Below are 16575 nucleotides of genomic sequence, written 5' to 3'. Positions count from 1 at the left end.
ATCAACATCCGAGTCACATGGTACGAGTTTCAATACTTACGATTCCATTTTCTTTGATAAATTCAAAAAACTTATATTCGGAGAATCCCAAACGGCAGTTTCAACAGTTCTTCACCATACAATATTTTCCATACGACATTTTGAGCAAAATCTTTGATTTTGAAGTTTGTATACACAAATAACATTGAAATAAGGTGACTAGAACGAGCGAGTTGAACGAGCGGTACGAAAATCAAAACGTAAACAAAACGGCCATGTTGAAATATCTCCATGACATGCCAAATGGCCCTTGAATAAATATTTTAACCAGTCTTAGTATTTTAATACACAACGGAACCACCAGGCGGCGCTCACGCAAGTGTAGTCGCTTCGTTTCCCATCTTCCTTCTCTATAATCTTTGGTTGAGGGTTCCTTAGGCCAGTTTCATTTGACTGTTGACAGACCGTGAAAAAATTGATGCAAATTTTTAAGGTTTAATTATTATTGAAATTAAAGGATATATTCAATATATTTACTACATTTCTCCCCGTACGATAAAACTTCGAAGCTCTCATCACAGTTGAACTTTTTTCCATAATCGGAAAGTTAGGTTATTATTGAATTCTGAGATATAAAACACAGTTCTTGGACGTGAATCTGTATGAGAGATCGGATATTATAACTGATAGTATATTTTGTCACTAATAATACTTATTTTTTTCAGGCACCTATCAATTTATCAGATACAGAAATGAAAAAATCCTAGGATGGCAATTATCATCCCTCGGAGAGACTGTATTAGGAATAAGAAACCTTCTTCAGGGGTAAAGTCCTGAAGCAGTTCGTTCAGGAGAGCTTCTATTTGAAATATATGATCTATTTTTCAAGTTTACATAATGTATTTCATATTAAATTACATACAAACTCATAGAATGACAAATATGTTTACTTGGTGTATAAATATGAGAATTTATAGATAACAACCTGTTCTTGGGGGTAAGTCTGTGTATAAAATCAACCAGGATATTCTATATTTAATAATTAATATTCATTTTCAGGCACACATGAATTTGTCAGATCATGAAATGTAAAGCAATGTCAAAAAAGCATGTATTGGTGAGAGTTTATTGAAATAAGAAAGGTTCTTCATGGATAAGCTTCTAGAGCAATTCGTTCAGGAGAGTTTTTATTTGAAGTATATGATCTATTTTACAAGTTCACATAATATATTTCATATACATTACATAGAATGACAAATATCCTTCTTTAAGGTATATAAACATGAGATTTTATACATAACACACTGTTCTTGGGGCTAAGTCTGTATAGAAAATCAACCAGGAGGTTCTGTATTTCATAATTAATATTCAGTTTCAGGCACACATAAATTTATCAGATCATGAAATGTCATGTCAAAAAAGCATGTATCGGAGAGAGTTAATTGAAATAAAAAAGGTTCTTCATGGATGAGCTTCTAGAGCAATTCGTTCAGGAGAGTTTTTATTTGAAGTATATGATCTATTTTACAAGTTCACATAATATATTTCATATACATTACATGCAAACCCATAGAATGACAAATATCCTTCTTCAAGGTATATAAACATGAGATTTTATACATAACACACTGTTCTTGGGGCTAAGTCTGTATAGAAAATCAACCAGAAGGTTCTGTATTTCATAATTAATATTCAGTTTTAGGCACACATAAATTTATCAGATCATGAAATGTAATGTCATGTCAAAAAAGCATGTATCGGAGAGAGTTAATTGAAATAAAAAAGGTTCTTCATGGATAAGCTTCTAGAGCAATTCGTTCAGGAGAGTTTTTATTTGAAGTATATGATCTATTTTACAATTTCACATAATATATTTCATATACATTACATGCAAACCCATAGAATGACAAATATCCTTCTTTAAGGTATATAAACATGAGATTTTATACATAACACACCGTTCTTGGGGCTAAGTCTGTATAGTAAATCAACCAGGAGGTTCTGTATTTCATAATTAATATTCAGTTTCAGGCACGCATAAATTTATCAGAAATGTCATGTCAAAAAAGCATGTATCGGAGAGAGTTAATTGAAATAAAAAAGGTTCTTCATGGATAAGCTTCTAGAGCAATTCGTTAAGGAGAGTTTTTATTTGAAGTATATGATCTATTTTACAAGTTCACATAATATATTTCATATACATTACATGCAAACCCATAGAATGACAAATATCCTTCTTTAAGGTATATAAACATGAGATTTTATACATAACACACCGTTCTTGGGGTAAGTCTGTATAGTAAATCAACCAGGAGGTTCTGTATTTCATAATTAATATTCAGTTTCAGGCACGCATAAATTTATCAGAAATGTCATGTCAAAAAAGCATGTATCGGAGAGAGTTAATTGAAATTAAAAAGGTTCTTCATGGATAAGCTTCTAGAGCAATTCGTTCAGGAGAGTTTTTATTTGAAGTATATGATCTATTTTACAAGTTCACATAATATATTTCATATGTTTTACATGCAAACTCATAAAATAACAAATATCCTTTTTTTTAGGTATATAAACATGAGATTTTATACATAGCACACAGTTCTGGGGGGCTAAGTCTTTATAGAAGATCAACCAGGAGGTTCTATATTTCATAAGTAATATTCATTTTCTGATACTGCTCAATTTTGTTTCGAAAGAATTTTCTCAATGGGAAAAAACTGGAACAACGCCTGATTTCAAGGAACACTGTTAGACATATATGTTATGTGATAATCTCTATCGTATATTATTGAAATAGGAAAATCATTTTATATTTTTGATCAATATATTTTCACTGGCTATTTTTTTTCTCTCATTCCCAATTCCAGTAGTCTGTTAATTCATAATCGATGTAATTTTTTACAAATAATAAATGGATTATTCTAAGTAAATCAGAATATATAACTTGAAGCTGTAAATTTACATTGAAGTTGAATAAATACGACGCTCCAGAAATATAAAATAAAATGACATGAGAAATTCAATCCAAATTTCGATTTCGAATAAACTGTCGTGTAGCTTTCGATCATAGACATGAAAGCTCTTAGCTCTTAGTTGGCACTGCTGTTATTTTTCACTTCTCCAAAATTAGTGCTCTGTGGTTCAAACAACAGAAGTTCTAAAAAGCTTGCATTTCCTATCACATAAATTGGACATATTGGTTATTTTGAAATACCTGTCATGATTTGATATAAATGTTAAGGGAATTGAAGCTTTTCTAGAAATGAATGAGTGCCATTCTTGTGAATCAAAAATAAATGTCAAGTCGTAAACAATCTTAGAACATAGAATTCTTATTACTTTACAATGAAATACGCACAGTTTGAGATTTTCTGTTTTATTCGCAGAGAGAGGCTTGAAAAACAGCGAATTTTCGTATGTCGTCATTTCCGTTTCGCGATATTTAAATACCATTGATGATGAATTTTCCACTTGGAATAATATTTGGGGAATTTATTGATGTTTGAAATATTGATTTTTTATTTAAATGATGGGATTAGACATGAATGGGATAATTTTTGAACTTATATACTTTGTTGCAAAAAACCGGAAGTAACTTTTGATTTTTGAGTTGATCTGATTGGATTTCACGAATTGGTTCCTATGGCAACTAGAATACTTTTTAGGTGAAGAACTCGGAATAAGCGCCCTTTTGAATTTCAGGTTTCAAAAGACAGCTTGTGTTGTGTTACTCAAGGTATTATTACTATTATTACTTCGAACTAATTATAGATTCAGTTAATAATTATCAAAACTAGCTCGATTTCAAGTAATCAATTCATTTTCCTATACATATTTATCAATACTAGAATAATTTTTTGAAAAATTTCACATTATATAGATATAACTATTGGGTATTCCAGAAACAAGATGGTGATATAGCATAATTTTTCTCAGAAAAAATTCAAAATCTTGAAGGAATGTTATGAAGTTGTTGAATAGTTTCGAATGATTTTTTGGATTTTAAAACAAATTTATATTATCATTATTTCCCCGTTTATTCGATATATTTAATATACTATTATCGATTCAATAGGTACCACATATAATAATCTCCAGAAGGATTTTGGACTTTGCGAAACTTAGAAGGTAAGAAATAGTGTCATTCAATTTTATAAGAAAGTTTCGTTAATTAAATCATTCAGAAGTGGATATGAATAATCCTGCAGTAGGTAAACCAAAATTTGTTACTGAAACCACTAATTTTCCACGTGAAACGTTTCTCTTTTTGGTTCATATATATTTGCGAGACATAGGTACACCCAACACCAGAAATGACCTACGTATGAAAGGTTTATCTGAAACGTTTCTATGAAAATGTTTCTGAATTGAAAATACAAACGTTCCAAATTGAAAATTACGGTCCCTTATTCTAGCTTAAAGCTTCCTTGTGTGTCATTTTTAATAGGACAAAAGATTGTGACGAATTAATAACACATTACAAATTGACTTATTTCAGCTTCGAGCCGAATCATGAAGAGAAGGAAGAGAGGAGCAAGCAAATTGAGTAAGCAAACGAGGAAGGGAAAGAAAGTTTTCGTTCCAGGTATTTGAGATATTTTTGTATGATATTTTTTTTCGACTTTTTCACAAATGGATCAGAAATCTGTGGAATTTTATAGAATCTGAAAATGTTTTCAGAAAAATTCAATGAGTGTTATATTTTCCAATATTCCTTTTCACCTTCAATACTTTGGAAAATTAATTATCTTTCATTCAAGAACAATAAATTACGGAATATAATATTCAAATTTAGCATATTCTGCAGCAATTCCATATTATAACTAAATTTCATTATATCCAACGAGAGTTCAATGTATTGAATTATGTTTCATAAAACTACTAATATATCACATGAATTGAAAACATTCACTCACGTTCAGTAAATTATATTTATTTTATTACTTTCAAATTCAGATATTTCTGATGGAATTGGAATAGCAGGAACCAGCAAGGACAAAGTAATGACTCCGTTAATTTCATCTTCTCAACGTGATAATAATGATGAAAGGCAATCCGTGATATTCAGAACCATCATAAGAGGTTCTCGAAACCAAAATGATTTACGATTTAGTCCGGATTCCAGAGGTCACCAATGTACTGCAATCGCGGCAGTTGCATTGGCTTATAGCAAACTTCTCCCCTTCAATGCTTGGTGCACTGCGATCATAGATAATATTTTGGATTACGGGGATAAATTATATTTAAAATCAATTTTTTCGCGGAATTTACCCATTTTTAATCATTTGTTAGTTGTGGAGGTGTTTCCAAAGTTCAAAATCAATAACGTTTGTTTTTCATTGCATATAAATGAGAAAGATTCAGTTGTGGGTCATATAAACATTGAAAATCATGAAGAATTCGATATTCCGTTAGCACAAGGTCTACCACAGGTTTTTCGAAATTATACTTCCGCTATATTTACGTCTGGGGAATTATCTACCTGTATAGGAAAAATAGCGAACTCCTATTATCTATTTGATTCTCACAGTCGTGGGGCGAACGGTGAATGTATAGAAGAGGAAGGTAAAGCATGCTTGCTCAGCTTCAATAATCTCCAATATTTATTGAATTATTTATTGCAAAATTATTCTCCTGTTCTGCTCTACAATTTGACTCCGATAGAGGTGCGAATGGTTTCTGTGGATAATTTGTCAGATGGAGACCAGTATTATTTACTGGAGGAATACGATTCCTCCTCATTTGGAGTCGTTCCATCTGAAAGAATATCTACAAAAGCAGTTTTGTCATCGATGATATCGGAAAATTGCGAAGTTGGACAGGACGATAATTACGAAACGGAAACCTCTACGTCTGTTGTGTGTGATGTCGCTGAACATCAGGAGGACACGCCTGCCCATTACCTTGAGGCGCTTAGTAGTGAGTGCTCTTTCTGTGGAGCTCTATTTTTTCGCACCGAGAATATGATTTGCTGCAAAAGAGGCGCAGTGAGCCTTCCGGTGAGTGCCGCTTATCCGGACCTGCTGAAGGCTTTGATCATGAACAACCACCCTCAATCGAAGAACTTCATACAACATATAAGAAGTTACAACACGCTGCTCGCCCTTGGCTCCACGACAATCGTTCAAAGAGAAGGTTTGGCGAGAGGAGCCCCTGTTGTTGTGGTCTCAGGACAGATATACCACCGAGTAGGCGATGTTTGTCCATCCGATCCAGCATTTGGATCGCTGTATTTCGTGGATTCAGGAGAAGCCACGAAGAAGAGGGCATCAAAAGGAGTTGGAGACGGTTGCAACCACCGATTATTAGGGCAAATAGATGCTCTGCTGAGGGAAACTCACCCATACGCCCAAATGTACTCTACCCTAGGTCAAGTGGTTCGTGACACACGACGAACCAGTGGTAACGATTCCGTTCCGCAACTTGGCCTATATTTCCACCAACAACCAGGAACCAACAGGAAGGTCTACGCGGCACCTTCCACTTCCACCGAAATCGGCGCTATTTTTCGTACAGTCGACGGGGATATACCTCCACCAGGCACAGTTCGTGTGAATTTAATAAGTACAAGTAATAGTTTCCAAATTAAGGATATCCCAAAATTGTCTCCAATTGTTGATGCTCTCTGTTATCCATTACTTTTCCCTAACGGAGAATTGGGATGGTCGACTGGGTTGCAGAAAACAATTGGAAATAAACGGATTTCAAAATTAGAATTCGAGTGCTACCGTCTGATGATTCGTGCAAATCATTTTAACCCGATCCTTCTTTCTGGACGCTTGGCTCAACAGTTCATCGTTGACAAATACGTTGAGTTAGAAGGTTTCCGATTAAATTTTTTGCGAACACATCAGAAGGAATTACGCGTCGAGAGCTACGTCGGGCTCCAAGATTATATTGCGCGAAGAACGGTAGTGGAACCAGACGGTGGTGAAAGAATAGGTAGAGTTACTATCCTACCGAGTTCGTTCATCGGAGGGGCACGTTTCATGCAGCAAAATTATCAAGATGCAATGGCCATTGTAGCAAAATATGGCAGACCCTCCCTTTTCGTCACTTTCACCTGTAACCCCAACTGGCGTGAGATCACTGAAAATATGGGAAGTAAACTGTTGAATCCTCAGGATAGACCGGAACTAATCGCGCGAGTGTTCGATTTAAAAAGGAGGGCATTTTTCGAGGATATATTGAAATTCAAAATTTTCGGTGATGTGATCGCTTACGTTTACGTTATAGAATTTCAAAAACGCGGTCTTCCTCATATGCACTGTCTTCTGACTTTGGCAGATGAATATAAACTGCGAAATTCTGAGGATGTAGACAAGCTGATTTGCGCCGAGCTACCAGCCGAAAACACCCGGCTTTTTGATATTATAATGTCCACCATGATTCACGGACCCTGTGGTGATCGCGCACCGGATTCTCCATGTATGGTCGACGGACAGTGCACCAAGCATTATCCCAAAGAGTTTTCGGAAATTACCAAAATTAATTGTGCGTTGCCCGTATATAGGCGAAGAAATGACAGTCGCACCGCGATATTCAAAAGAAACAAAGGAATGTGTGTGATAGATAACAGAGACGTAGTTCCGTATAATCCATATTTATCCATGAAATATCAATCTCATATAAACGTGGAAGTGATAACTTCAGTAGGAGCTATCAAATATGTTTTCAAATACATAAATAAAGGTCCTGATGCTGCCGTTCTTCAGTTGCGAAATGAGGTCGTTTGGGACGAAATCCAAGCATTCATTGATTCCCGCTACATCTCTTCCGGTGAATCAGCTTGGAGATTGTTGTCTTTCCATATTCAAGACAAAAGTCATACAATCTATAGGTTACCCGTCCATTTGCCTGGAGAACGTGAGGTATATTTTGAAGAAGGGGAAGAGATGACAGCGTTACAACGTTCAAAACTCAGTCGTTTGGAGGCGTATTTCGAACTTAATGTGAACGATCCTAGCGCACGTGAATGGAAGTATTGTGAAATACCTCTCCTTTATTCTTTTAATGCCACCCAACATCGCTGGGTTAGACGTTTGAGAAAACGATCTGTAATACCTAGGATGTACACTATAAGTCCGAAGTACATAGAAAAGTTTAATTTGCGTATTTTGCTCCTTCACGTTCCAGGAGCAAAATCTTTTAATGATTTAAAATCCTTCGGCGGCACATTATATTCTACGTTTAAAGAAGCGGTACTGGCCAGAAATCTGATAGCGTCAGATTCGGAGTGGTTCAGAACTCTGGAACACGCAGCCCTGGTAGAAATGCCCGGGTGTATGCGGAAATTATTCGCGTACATGCTGTGTTTCTGTGAGATCGGCGAACCACTGTCACTTTGGAATGAGTTCAAGCGATTCATGATAGAGGATTATGTGAGGAAAGGTATCTCAGAATGCCAATCTGAAGATTGCGCTCTGCGTAGAATCGAGAAGACATTACGTTTTCTGGGAAAAACTCTCAGAGACTTTAATCTGCCGGAGCCGACCTCAAGTTCGGGAGTCAACGTTACCAACACCAACGACGACGATGAGACTTCGAGAACGGAGTCGTCAGATTCAAGTCTTGGGAGTTTGAACCAGGAACAACGCAATGTGTTCAACAAAATCATTTCTGCGGTCGAGTCAGCGGCGTTAGGTGTAGATAGATATTTCTATCTCCAAGGCAGTGGTGGTACGGGAAAGACTCATCTGTACAACACGTTGCTGGAATATTGCGGGGAACGGCATATACCAACTCTTGCCGTAGCCTTCACTGGGATAGCTGCGTTATTGCTCAGAAACGGAAGAACGGTCCATTCGACGTTCAGGTTGCCATTACATCTGAATGCATCTTCCCGCTCCTCTATAACGGCACAATCCCAGGAGGCTGACCACTTGAGAAAAATTCGGCTTATAATTTGGGACGAAGTCTCTATGGCCAGTTACCATGTCCTTAATATTGTGGACGATCTACTTCGAGATGTATGTATGGACCCCCGGCCTTTCGGAGGTAAATGCATACTACTTGGAGGAGATGTTAAACAGCTACTTCCAGTAGCTTCTGGTCGTGTAGAACAAATCGAGCTCTTTTTCACAAATTATAGGTTCTGGAGAGTTTTTCAAGTGGTCCATCTGATGACCAATATGCGTGTAAATGCAGGTGGGGAGGATTTCACCCGGTGGCTAGAAGATCTGGGCAGGGGTACCACCAACACCCAAATCGTCAAAGACAAGGACACAAAAGATGGTGATTTTGTTAATCTGCCAGATCGTTGTCTGACGGTTGATGTTGTTAGAGAGATTTACGGACAGCTTCACGCTCTTACACCACAGCAACTCGCACAGCGAGCTATTCTCTGTCCCAAGAATGAACATTGTAATTTACTCAATGACAAAATTCTCGAATCGTTTCCCGGAAAGACCTTCGTTATTCACAGTAACGATAGCGTGGCTTCGGGTGATGAAGACGAGGTGGCAAACTTTCCGGAAGAATATTTGAACAGCATAACACCAAGCGGAATGCCTCATCACAAACTCAAACTCAAAGTAGGTGTACCGGTTATACTTCTTCGAAATTTATGTCTTGAAGATGGATTGATTAACGGTACACGACTACTGGTGTTAGCTGTGACAGATATGTTGATAACAGCCGAGATCGTCACCGGCCGTTTTTGCGGGAGAAGAGTTCTCATTCCTAGAATGGATCTAACTTCTTCCGACCAAAACTTGCCGTTTGTACTGAAAAGACGACAATTTCCGTTGAAACTTTGCTTTGCCCTCACCATTAATAAAGCACAGGGGCAAACATTTGAACGCGTTGGCATATACCTAGCGAGTCCTGTCTTTTCTCATGGACAACTCTATGTGGCTTTCTCAAGAGCTCGCTCTTGGGATTCCGTGAAGGTAGAAGTGGTAAAGACAAAACATCAAGGGTATTTGCTCAAATCATCTAAAAAAGTTTTTACTAAAAATATAGTGTTCGGTAACATTTTGAATTCTATCCAAAATGGGTAATCCTATTTTTGATCAATTTTTCAAATCAATCCATCGATTTTCGGAAACAGCAAAATTGCACAATCATCATTTTCAAAATTGCTTTTTTTTCCAAATTGTTCGTTAATTACCTCATTGAGTAAATTGAAATCAAATTCTCAGGATGAAAATTAATCGCTGTCCGACCTCATGCGCGCGCTTTATTATCCCTATCAAATGAATTTCTTCGTCAAAATTTTCTGTGATTTCTGGCCCTTTTCAAAATCAATTCATCGTTCGTCTCGAAGTTCATACCGACAATATTCTTCATTATACAAAATTTTCACGTTTCGCAACCATTAACAATTAAATCATTCTTTTCCAAATTCAGCATAACCCGTTCGCATTCTTTGTTTAATATTTTTTTTGTAACGTATTCTCAACCCAATTTTTTTCAAAATTCCCATTTTCCCTCATTCTCAAGCAATTCACACTTATTAACGCATCATCTTTCGATATTCCACGTTTTTCGAAATTTATTCCAAATTTCTATTTCCAAATTGTTTTCCAAATTCTCATGCATTATTTCATGGATAAATTATGGATTATATGGTAACTTAACTGTTTCTATTCACACTTCAAATCACACAAACAAATCTCGGAAAAACCCAAAATTTTTATATTTCATATCAATAACCCCCTACCCCTATCTTTTTTCGTTATTATATATTTTTTTAATTGTTTCCATTCGTCAAAATTGTTGAATCATAACCTTTTCCACCTTTTCACATATTCCTAATAATCTTTTAGGCACAATTATTCAAAATTTTTCGAAAAAAAAATTTCTTCGTCTTTTTTTTTGAGTTTCTGGAATTCACTCTGAATTATCATGTCGGGAAATATTAACGGAGGTGCATTTAACTTTACGGAAGACCATACCATATTTTCTAGGGCCATATAAACGTAAGTATTTCCAAATTAATTTTTCTATCTAATAACTCAATTCAATTTGAAATTTTCAGATCATCATCAAGGAATAAAGGAGAAAGCTGACGAAAACCAACCAACCTTATCCCATCTGTTGCATAGCTGTTATTCTTATGTATATATTGTGTATATATTGTTAGTAATACATATAGAATTGTTTTTAATTTTTGTAATGTATATAGAAATGTTTTTAATGTTTGTAAACACGGGGAGACAGGGTTTTTTCTGCTGAGGTTTTTCCCTGAGCTTTTATATCATACGCAAAACAGTATGGTACCCCGTTGCACTAACCCAGCAAAATTGATTAAGTATTTTTTTAATATTCGATATAATAATATTCACTTTCGAAAACCAATTAAATTTGAATATATCTTTCATCTTTCCATTGTTTTCTTAATATTCAATTTTAGATTTTCGAAGACAGGTTGTGGTATGTTACTCAAAGATTTGATAAACTGACTACTCAAATTATGTATATGTTCTAATTGATTTTAATGCATTGGAATATATGCGCATAACACAGTCTCCTATTAAACACACTAACTTTGTTAGAAGTTTCAGATGAAATAATAATGGTCCTAATAGACCATGCATCGATAGTTTGTTGAAATCAGGTTGTTGAGGAGTTTTGAAAAACATAATAATATACAGGGTGTTTTATTTGAAATGAAGCGGATAGACTGAATGAAACTGCACGAATCACCCTGTTAATTAAATTTATGTTTAACATTCAGGCGTTGGAGTAATCAAGTGGGTTTTAGCCCGAAAAGGCGTCTCAGCCCAAAAAGTCGAATCAGCCCGAAAAGGCGAATCTACCTACAAGGTGGATCTCCTGGCTATACTGATCTGCCAAAAAAGGTTGATCTATCAATAAAGGTAGATCTATCAATAAAGGTAGATCTATCAATAAAGGTAGATCTATGGGCTTACTAGTTAATTAATACTATAACGTTGATAAAAAATGATCACTGAATCGTATCAAATTTTTTGCCACGTTGAAGTGTCGGTGGAGGGTATGGGAAATTTGAAATGGCGAGCGCCGAAGGCGCGTGGCCGGGTAGAGCGGTAAATGGAACGCAAGAGTAAGAATCGAGCTTTCCGAAAATGCCTAGATCGTATTTTTACCCCGTCTAGAAGTGTCCGAAAATTGCGTGAGAAAATCGCGAAATTCACGATTTTCGAGAAAAGGTACCAATTTGATTTGATTAGCTTGAGAGATCCGCGGTAGCTCGAGAGCCGGGATGGGTGTCGAACTAAGCTCGAAGAACCCGAAATTAAAATAGGCCTGTTTTTTTTCCCGGAGCCCGAACGATATTACCTAAAAAAGCGTAAGAATTTTGAAAATTTTTGACGTCTATTAAAAATCGAGTGACATTCCACAAAATTAAATTATTTTCTATTGATTATCAGAGAAAATTAAGTGAAAGTGCACTTTGACAATCGATGTCAGAGTGTGATTTAAAGGTTAACGTCAGTTTTGACGGCTTGGCAGCGATCACAGAACGAGGTGCCTTAAATCGATCGGGCTTTTAAAAAACGTTTTTGGCCTAGATATTTATAAAAGGGGAATCGAGCAAGGGCCGAAGGCCCGAGCTACGAACAAAAGGCGTATCGCGAGGGCCGTAGGCCCGAGCTACGGACGAAAGGCGAATCTGCCAGAAAAGGTGAATCTACCTACAAGGTGGATCTCCTGGCTATACTAGTTAATACTATAACGTTGATAAAAAATGATCACCGAATCGTATCAAATTTTTTGCCATGTTGAAGTGTTGGGGGAGGGTATGGGAAATTTGAATTGGTGAGCGCCGAAGGCGCGTGGCTGGGTAGAGCGGTACATGGAACGCTAGAAGAAGAATCGAGCTCTCCGAAAATGCCTAAATCGTATTTTTACCCCGTCTAAAAGTGTCCGAAAATTGCGTGAGAAAATCGCGAAATTCACGATTTTCGCGAAAAGGTGCCAAAGTTATTTGATTAGCTTGAGAGATCCGCGGTAGCTCGAGAGCCGGGATGGTTGTCGAACTAAGCTCGAAGAACCCGAAATTAAAATAGGCCTGTTTTTTTTCCCGGAGCCCGAACGATATTACCTAAAAAAGCGTAAGAATTTCGAAAATTTTTGACGTCTACGAAAATTTGATAAATTAATTTCCAAGAGCATAGAGGTAATTTCATCAAGTCTGACGTTTCGAAAGGGGTTTTTGCAGTTTTCGGAAACTCGAGTCGATTATTATATGAATAATGCCAAAATAGGGAAGATAAATGCTAGAGAATCATTCTCCATATCCTGTAGCATCTCCAGGTACCCATATTTCGGCTCAATATGTACAGGTAAGTTTGCAATTTTCGATATTACGAAACCACCTCGATTAAGCACCGTTCAGAACCTTCGTTTTGGCCCTGAATATTTTCAGTAATTTCGTGATTTTTAGCGTTGAAATTGCCAAAATAAATTTATATTAGGAAAGTCGAGGTCACTATTCAGCCAAAACTAACTTAAAATTCTAAAATTTCCATAATTTTTCAATTCCTATAACGTGTTTTTCTGTCATTTATGTAACAGTGTTGTGGGAGCTTTAGGCCAGTTTCATTTGACTGTTGACAGACCGTAAAAAAATTGATGCAAATTTTTAAGGTTTAATTATTATTGGAATTATTAGAGGATATATTTAATATATTTACTTCATTTTTCTCCGTACGATAGCACTTCGAAGCTAACATCACAGTTGAACTTTTTTCCATAATCGGAAAGTTAGGTTATTATTGAATTCTGAGATATAAAACACAGTTCTTGGACGTGAATCTGTATGAGAGATCGAATATTATAACTGATAGTATATTTTGTCACTAATAATACTTATTTTTTTCAGGCACATATCAATTTATCAGATACAGAAATGAAAAAATCCTAGGATGGCAATTATCATCCCTCGGAGAGACTGTATTTGGAATGAAAATCTTTCTTCAGGGGTAAAGTCCTGAAGCAGTTCGTTCAGGAGAGTTTCTATTTGAAATATATGATCCATTTGTCAAGTTTACATAATGTACTTCAGATCAAATTACATGCAAACTCACAGAATGAGAAACATCTTTGATCTTGGTGTATGAACATAAGAATTTCTAGATAACAAACGGTTCTTGGGGGTGAGTCTGCACAGAAAATCGACCAGGAGATTCTATATTTCATAATTGAAATTTATTTTCAGGCACATATAAATTTATCAGATCAAGAAATGTATAATATCATTTCTCGGACAGTGTTATTTGGTAAAAAAGAGGTAGTTCAGAGTAAGTTTATAAAGCATATCATTCAGGATAGTTTCTATGTGAAGTAAATGATCTATTTCGCTTTTTTTCAACTGAATACAACAGATTTCTGACAACTTCCATGCAATCGGGTAGTGTACGGAGATGATTTTCTTAGTCTAGATCTATGGAAAAATGTTTTGAGATAAGTTATTCATTTGGAATGATATAATGATTATTGAAACACAATCTATGAGTGAGTTTTTGCGTTAAAATTCTATATTTATAGACATTTGTCAAGTTTTCTCATTTAAGGTAAAATTGTTACTCTTATCGTAGAGAGAGGGACTCTGTAGGTTTTTGTTCAAAATAAACTGAATGAAATGTTATAATACTTGAAATCTTCATAATAAGGCTTCTTTTCAATTCCATATGACAGATTTTGGCCAATTTTTAAGCTTTTTGATTAGTGTACAAGGATTATTATATTTACTCATTCCAGATAATAGGAGAAATGTTTTCAAATAACTCATTCAAGTGGAATAATAAAATGCTTATTGGGATGATAAAAAGCATATTGAAACACAATCTATGAGTAAGTTTTAACATAAAAATTCTATATATGTATAGACTTTCGCCAAGTTTTTGTCATTTGAGGTTAGTTTTTTTTTCTTATCGTAGATGAAAGGATTTTGTAGATTTTGTTCAAAATAAACTGAATTAAATATTATGATGCTTGAAATTTTTATAATTAGGCTTCTTTCCCATTCCATATAACATATTTCGGCCAATTTTTAAGCTTTTTGATTATTGTACGAGGATTATTGTATTTAATCATTCCAGATGGAAGGAAAAATGTTTTCGAATAACTTATTTGAGTGGAATGATATAATGATTATTGGAATACAATAGCAGGGTGTTTTTTTTTGCGTTAAAATTCTACTTTTATAGACTTTTGACCAGTTATTCTCATTTCAACTTAGTTTTTTGTTTCATCGTAAAGAAAGAACTTTGTAAGTTTCTATTCAAGATGAACTGAATGCATGGAATCTCCGTTATAAGGCTTCTGTCCAACTGAATATAACTGATTTTTGCCAATTTTTAAGCTGTGTATGAGATTATTTGTATTTTTTCGTGAAATTTGCGACAATGCCTGTATATATCGAACGCTGTGAGTTATGTGTGATACTCAGTATTGTATAGTATTCGCGTATCATTAAAAGCGAGGGCCGTAGGCCCGAGCTACGGTCGGAAGGTGAATGGCGAGGGCCGAAGGCCCGAGCTACTGACGAAAGGCGAATCGCGTGGGCCGTAGGCTCGAGCTACGGCGGAAGGCGAATCACGAGGGCCGTAGGCCCGAGCTACGGACAAAAGGCGAATCTGTCCATGAAGGCGAATCTACCTACAAGGTGGATCTCCTGGCTATACTGATCTGCCAAAAAAAGTAGATCTATCAATAAAGGTAGATCTATGGGCTTACTAGTTAATACTATAACGTTGATAAAAAATGATCACCGAATCGTATCAAATTTTTTGCCATGTTGAAGTGTTGGGGGAGGGTATGGGAAATTTGAAATGGTGAGCGCCGAAGGCGCGTGGCTGGGTAGAGCGGTACATGGAACGCTAGAAGAAGAATCGAGCTCTCCGAAAATGCCTAGATCGTATTTTTACCCCATCTAAAAGTGTCCGAAAATTGCGTGAGAAAATCGCGAAATTCACGATTTTCGCGAAAAGGTGCCAAAGTTATTTGATTAGCTTGAGAGATCCGCGGTAGCTCGAGAGCCGGGATGGGTGTCGAACTAAGCTCGAAGGACCCGAAATTAAAATAGGCCTGTTTTTTTTCCCGGAGTTCGAACGAAATTTCCCAAAAAAGCGTAAGAAATTTGAAAATTTTTGACGTCTACGAAAATTTGATAAATTAATTTCCAAGAGGCCAAGAGCATAGAGGTAATTTCATCACGTCTGACGTTTCGAAAGGGGTTTTTGCAGTTTTCGGAAACTCGAGTCGATTATTATATGAATAATGCCAAAATAGGGAAGATAAATGCTAGAGAATCATTCTCCATATCCTGTAGCATCTACAGGTACCCATATTTCGGCTCAATATGTACAGGTAAGTTTGCAATTTTCGATATTACGAAACCACCTCAGTTAAGCACCGTTCATAACCTTCGTTTTGGCCCTGAATATTTTCAGTAATTTCGTGATTTTTAGCGTTGAAATTGCCAAAATAAATTTATATTAGGAAAGTCGAGGTCACTTTTCAGCCAAAACTAACTTAAAATTTTAAAATTTCCATAATTTTTCAATTCCTATAACGTGTTTTCCTGTCAAGTGTTGAGGGATCCTTAGGCCAGTTTCATTTGTCTGTTGACAGACCGTGAAAAGATTGATGCAAATTTTTAAGGTTTAA

The 16575-nt window shown here is 35.9% G+C and overlaps 1 protein-coding gene and 1 long non-coding RNA gene across 2 annotated transcripts; both read left to right on the top strand.

Annotated features, from left to right (window-relative positions):
- The first annotated feature begins 417 nt into the window (after positions 1 to 417).
- Positions 418 to 2816, top strand: LOC123319579. The gene is made up of 3 exons (XR_006538532.1): positions 418 to 976; positions 1039 to 1175; positions 2541 to 2816. It is a non-coding gene; the product is annotated as an uncharacterized LOC123319579 (long non-coding RNA).
- Positions 2817 to 6282: 3466 nt separating this feature from the next.
- LOC123319571 lies at positions 6283 to 11307 on the top strand. The gene is made up of 2 exons (XM_044906619.1): positions 6283 to 10898; positions 10958 to 11307. Exon 1 carries the CDS (start codon positions 6330 to 6332, stop codon positions 9975 to 9977), a length of 3648 nt encoding a protein of 1215 aa, XP_044762554.1. The 5' UTR covers positions 6283 to 6329; the 3' UTR covers positions 9978 to 10898; positions 10958 to 11307.
- The last annotated feature ends 5268 nt before the right edge of the window (positions 11308 to 16575 follow it).

Source organism: Coccinella septempunctata, chromosome 8 (assembly GCF_907165205.1).
Source record: "Coccinella septempunctata chromosome 8, icCocSept1.1, whole genome shotgun sequence".
Classification (NCBI taxonomy): Eukaryota; Metazoa; Arthropoda; class Insecta; order Coleoptera; family Coccinellidae; genus Coccinella; species Coccinella septempunctata.
Note: the sequence above shows the minus strand (reverse complement) of the source record. Positions and strands in the feature narration are given on the sequence as shown.